Raw genomic sequence first — 5,590 nt, 5'->3', positions numbered from 1 at the left:
CAGCAGTCATCAGCCCCACTGGAAGGGAGCCTCCAACAGAAGTTATGTCTACCAGGTAGATTCTAAGACTGGTCTCCAACCCTGTCTCCATGTCTATGCGTTTATTTTGTGCTGAGGCTTTGCTGCTGCATGGGCTCTCTCTAGTTGTGGAGAGTGTGGCCTCCTCTCCAGTTGCGGTGCTTGAGCTTCTCCCTGGGGAGGCTTCTCTTGTTCCCGAGCAGAGGCTCTCGGGCGCATGGGCTTCAGGAGTCGCAGCAGGTGTGCTCGGTAGTTGTGGCTCCGAGCTGCAGAGCACAGGCTCAGGATTTGTGACACCCGGGCTCAGCTGCTCCGCAGCATGTGGGATCTTCCCAGACCAGGGATCGAACCCATGTATTCTGCATAGGCAGGCAGATTCTTTCCCTCTGAGCCACCAGGAAAGCCCCTGACCTTTCTTTTCACTGTTTAATGTGCCAGCTGTGAATGTGACTTGGATGTGTGGCTTGTAATATATTTCTGTTGGCAGTACTGGTCTAGGGTATGTCTAGGGTATGTGTTAGATGAAGAATCAAAAGATGAAAGCCCGGTTGAGGAGAGTTCCCCTTGTGGATTCCACAGATGGCAAAAGAGGCCTCCCCAGCCACACTGCCAGCCTCAGGGAATCCTGTTGTGGTTTACTCACCAGCTTTTCCCTTCCTTCCCAGGATTCTATATGGAAGAAGCCAGTGGAGGTTGTGCCCTGTGCGCCGATGGATAGACTACACAATCATTCAAACACCCTCCCTTCTTGCCTACCTTGCATGATTGCAAATCAGGTCCAGAACCTGTGGTCCCCTGTGCCTGCGGTTAGGGTGCTGGGTGATGAGATGGGATTTAAAAGGGACGAGGAGTCAGAAACCTGATTTCCAGCCAGCTAGGTCTTCAGCTTGTCTTAGGTCAGTAAAATAAATGAAAACAGAAGTTATTTTCATGACGCATGCCAGCTGGTAGGGAAGTCCTTCAGACATCAGCTGGAAAGAGGGGAATAACGTGTCCCTTGATGGAGGGGCTGGATGGTAACAGTGCAGAAGGCCTGGGGAGTGGGGCAGGGCTGGGTTTGAGCTGTGTGATGTGTCTGATCCTGGGCCAGGCTCCTGTGGGCGCCATGCCCTCGCTCTGGGGTCTCAGCCTCTCTCAGCCTTCATGACCTGAGGTCCCTCTGCCTCTCCAGCAGGGCATCACCCGTTGGGACATCACCCAAGGGTTCCTCTCCATCCACAGCGTCTCAGATTACACCTCACCCCACCCCACTTCTTGCTCCTCATTTGTGATCTAAAACTTTTTTCTTCCCAACCTGGATGCAATCCGTAATGATGCCCAGTCCCTTTTGTATGCCTCTGTTGGTGACACGTGAACAGTGGCTGTTCTATGGATGGTCTATGTGTGTTGCCACAGAAAATGACCCCAAAATTACTTAAAAAAGATTAATGCATTTATTTTTGGCTGCTCTGGGTCTTTGTTGCAGAACAAGGGCTTTCTCTAGTTGTGGTGAGGGGTCTGCTCCTTGCTGCTTCTCATCGTGGTGCACAGGCCCTAGAGCACAGGAGCAGTAGCTGTGGCTCACAGGCTTAGCTGCCCCGCAACATGTGGGGTCTTCCCTGGACAGGGATGCAACCTGTGTCCCCTGCTTTGACAGGCAGATTCTTAACCACTGGACCAGCCAGGAAGCCCTCCGAATTACTTCTTGAACTGAGTGGATGGAGATCTGGGTGGTGAAGAAGGGGTGAGAGACATATGAGGGAAACACACCCTCAGAACCTTATCTTTGGTCTCTAGGAGAAGAAGAAAAAAATCGCTGCACCCCCACCAAGGACACTGAGTGTCAGTGCAAACCTGGCACTTTCCGTGGAGAAGATGCACCTGAATTCTGTCAAAAATGCAGCACCGGGTGAGACATAGGAGCCTGGGGGGCTTCCAACCCACAGGACACCCCAGTTTCCTTGTACCCATTTCTCTCCCCTGCTGCCGTGAAGCCCCTCCCAGCTCTCAGAGCTCCCTTGTGCCTGTGGGGTCTCCTGAGCCTGCAGCAGCGCTCCCTACCACCGCCGTTTGTCCTGCACGGCTTTCTCAGTGGCCCCTTCCCACATCTCCTCGGGAAGGGCCTAGAAAGACGGAAGTGCTGACAGCAGACAGAAGTCATGATGAGGCCACGTGTGTGCTCCTTCAAGGTTCCTATAAAACTGGACCCAACTTGACAGGCCTCACACCCAGCCCCTTGTTCTCCAGTAGCACCTGAATCTTTCCTACTGGGGGACTCAGGGGCCAGTAGTAATTCACTATCCTCTGATGCTCCAGTGTTGGCTGAGATTGGTAGGAAGAGTCAACAGGTGGATGAGAGGGCCTCATAGTCAAGTTTGACTGGAGGATGAGTCAAACTTGTGCCCAAACTCTTCTGATCTTGACCTGGATGAGGCACCCTCCCCCTGTCACGGAGCTTTGCATGCAGCCCAGGGAGGCCAGGTGGGCCTTGCAGAGGAAGCTGAGTTCCTGAAGGACAGCTCTGAACACTCAGTAGGAGTCTGGGGGCTGCAGTACACAATCCTGGATCCTTCTCCCACCCAGTGAGGGGGAGTGAGGGGACCCTCCCCTGCAGACAGCAAGAGCCTGTCCCCCCTCCACTGTCTTGTCAGGGGATCCAGGATGGGAGGCTGCCCCCTCTTTCTCCTCATCCAGCCAGCTGTCCCTGATGGGTCCCCTACATCATCCCTGTGTCTGTACCCAGGTGCCCTGATGGGAAGGTCATGGTCACGCACTGTAACCCCTGGAGCAACATCAAGTGTGTGGACCAGGAATCAGGTACCCTGGCCCATGGGGAGGCCCCAGTTCCTGGAGAGCTAGGAACTCCCTCCCCCTCCTCAGGCACTTCAAGGCTGGTGATTGGAATTGTATCTGGAATCACCATTGTCCTAGTCGGATGTGTGGTATGGTGCTTCTTTAACGGTGAGGTTCTAGAAGGGAAGGAGGAGGTGCTGGCTCCCTCCTCCCTCTCCCCAATCCTCCTGTTCCTCCTGGCTTGTCTCTGATCTTGTTCCCCAGGAAACCCCTCCCACCTCACCTGGTTCTGCAAAACCATGATCACATTGGCCCCCAACTCAGCTGACGGTCCCTCTTCCCCCTGGCCGAGTCTGGTGGGAAGAGGCAGGAGAAGAGGGTGGTTCAGTAGCACTGCACAGAGATTTTACATGGGTTTCATTTTACTTCATTTTCTCCCTTCTCGTCTCCTCCCTGAGGGTTCTCCAGACTCAGAGTGTCCCGCTTGCAGTCACAGGCCCGGGGCTTTTTGTTCAGTGTCTGAGCCCCCACCCTGCGCCCTGTCCCTGGGAAGGGAGGTGCGGCAAGAGGGCCCTCCCCACCACTCAGTGGTTGTCTCTTCTCTCCCTCGGTCTCTCTGATGAGTGCTGGCACAAGGTGATCGGTTTCTCCAGCATCGGCAGCATCAGACCCTCAGTAACTGCTTCCGCCCCACAACAAGGCCCAGGGTGGACGTGGTCCTCGGTTTGCCCTATGCTGTTTTCCCTGACTCCCTCAACTGCCTGAGGGCTCTAGGCTGAATGTAGGAGGGAGACTGGCCTGCTGAGAGCTGGCCTAAGGCTGGTCGCAGCGCTGGCCCTGTCCTTACTGTTTGAGACACCCTCACTCTGCAGCACTGGGCATGGGGGGTGTCAGGCAGGGGTACTCAGTTCCCCTTAGCCATCACACCAGAGTCTGGGTGCCATCAGCAGAGCCCAGATGTGCTGAGTCTGTGCCCACCTGGGGGACACAGCACAGGAGTAGGTGGGAAAGCAGAACCCACTGTGTCCCCCCAGAAGCTGTAGAGGTTTGTGGGTTTTGTGACTCCTGGGTCAGTGCCTTGCTTTCTCAAGGCCCTTTTCTGGCACTTATGTCCCCCAAGAGGTCTGGGCTCTGGACCATGCACACAACAACAGGCTGACCAATGGAGATTCACTTTCCATTCTGGTCCTTGGCAGGAAGAGAAGCTGACAGGATAACGCCCAGTCCCGAGATGCAGCAGGCAGGCTGTCTGTTGGTGAGTGTGGGGCTCTGGCCCTTCTGCTTGCTTGGGACTGTGGTAGAGACAGGGAGCGGCAATGGGTCAGGTCTCCTCTCCTCTGGGAGGTGGTGATGGAGGGAGACCCGGGCATGGAGGGAGGAGCCCCACCCCCTGTTCTGGTCCACCGGCAGCTCTGATGCTGTTTATCATCTGTCTTGTCACCACATCCCTCATCTAGACCCGGGCAACCGAAGGGTGATCACTCCTCCCATGACTGACCCAGTGATGGAGTCAGCGCTACGTAATGTTTTTCTGTGTGACTGTTACATACTTTTAAGCCATTCCTCATCATAGTAGGAATTTCACATTTTTTTCAAAAGTATTATTAAGTTGAATCTACTTGAAGTAAAATTTTTGTCAACATATAGAAGTATTTTCACTATGTATATGTGTGTGCGTGTGTGTGTGTGTTGATATATATATATATATATATGTGAGGAGGGCATGGCATCCCACTCCAGTATTCTTGCCTGGAGAATCGCCATGGACAGAGGAGGCCAGCAGGCTACAGTCCAGGGGGTCTCAAATAGTCAGACATGACTGAATGACTAAACATATATATATTATGCATGTATACATACACACACACATACAGAGACATTTACAGTTTGGGATCATATCGTTTTAGTAATTTTGAGGTTTTTGAGTATTACCTTAATTTATAAATTAATCTAGGAGGAATTGAGATCTTTTAGCTATTCTATATTTTTCTTATGAAAAAAGTTAGCATTTTAACTTAAGAGTTTATAATACCTCAACTCCATGTGTGTTTTTCTTTGGTAAATTGCTCATTTCTTGTTGAGGCTGTGTCTTTGTATTACAATGTTCTATAACCTTATGAGTTTATCCAACTCATAATTCATTATAGAATTTATTGTCATCATTTTTAACATTCATCCTTCCACACATTCACATTTCAGTATTATTGTTGAACCATTAGATTTTATAAGAATACAATCATATATAAAATAATGACTCTTTGTTCGCTCCCTTCAAAGATCCTGCATGGGTTTTGTTTTGCTTATGGCTGCATCTGCCAGAATTTCAGAAAGATGTTTACTAGGCTCAGTTCTGTAATCTAGCGCTCCGGTTAAGACCAAGGCTGCTCTCCATTGTGTTTTACAGGAACCAGCAGCACCTGAAGGATCTCAGCGGAGAAGATGGCTGCTGTTCCAACAGATGCACTCAAAGTGAGTGTTTTGTTCCTGGGCAGTGGATCAGGAGTGGAGGGAGGAGGGACACTGTCCTGATTTCTGTCTCCATAGCTGTTAGGGCAACTCAGAGAGGGATGGCTTGTCCCTGAACCATCAGGACTCTAATTCCCTCCCTGCCCCCTCCTCTTTTTCCACCCTGCACCCCTCTGTCCTCTAACAGTGGCCCCCATCACCTCTCTGTCCTTCCCTCCTCTACCATCCTCTCTCCTCCCTGGTTGCTCAGGGCCACGTTGACCCGCTCTGAGACATCGAGAGGTTGTGCTGTCCAGCAGGGCACCCACTGGCCCAGGGAGGCTGTGGAGCCCCT

The 5,590-nt window shown here is 52.0% G+C and overlaps 1 protein-coding gene across 1 annotated transcript; it reads left to right on the top strand.

Moving 5' to 3' along the window:
• Positions 1-6: 6 nt before the first annotated feature.
• LOC108635462 (tumor necrosis factor receptor superfamily member 10B-like) lies at positions 7-5,259 on the top strand (the record flags this gene model as incomplete). The annotated part of the gene is made up of 5 exons (XM_018045590.1): positions 7-55; positions 1,795-1,906; positions 2,741-2,958; positions 3,987-4,045; positions 5,195-5,259. Coding segments are annotated over exons 3-5 (323 nt in total), but the record flags the coding sequence as incomplete, so codon positions are not given.
• Between the last annotated feature and the right edge of the window lie 331 nt (positions 5,260-5,590).

This window comes from Capra hircus, unplaced genomic scaffold (assembly GCF_001704415.2).
Source record: "Capra hircus breed San Clemente unplaced genomic scaffold, ASM170441v1, whole genome shotgun sequence".
NCBI lineage: Eukaryota > Metazoa > Chordata > Mammalia > Artiodactyla > Bovidae > Capra > Capra hircus.
The sequence above is the reverse complement of the archived record's forward strand: the minus strand, read 5'-3'. Positions and strand labels throughout refer to the sequence as shown.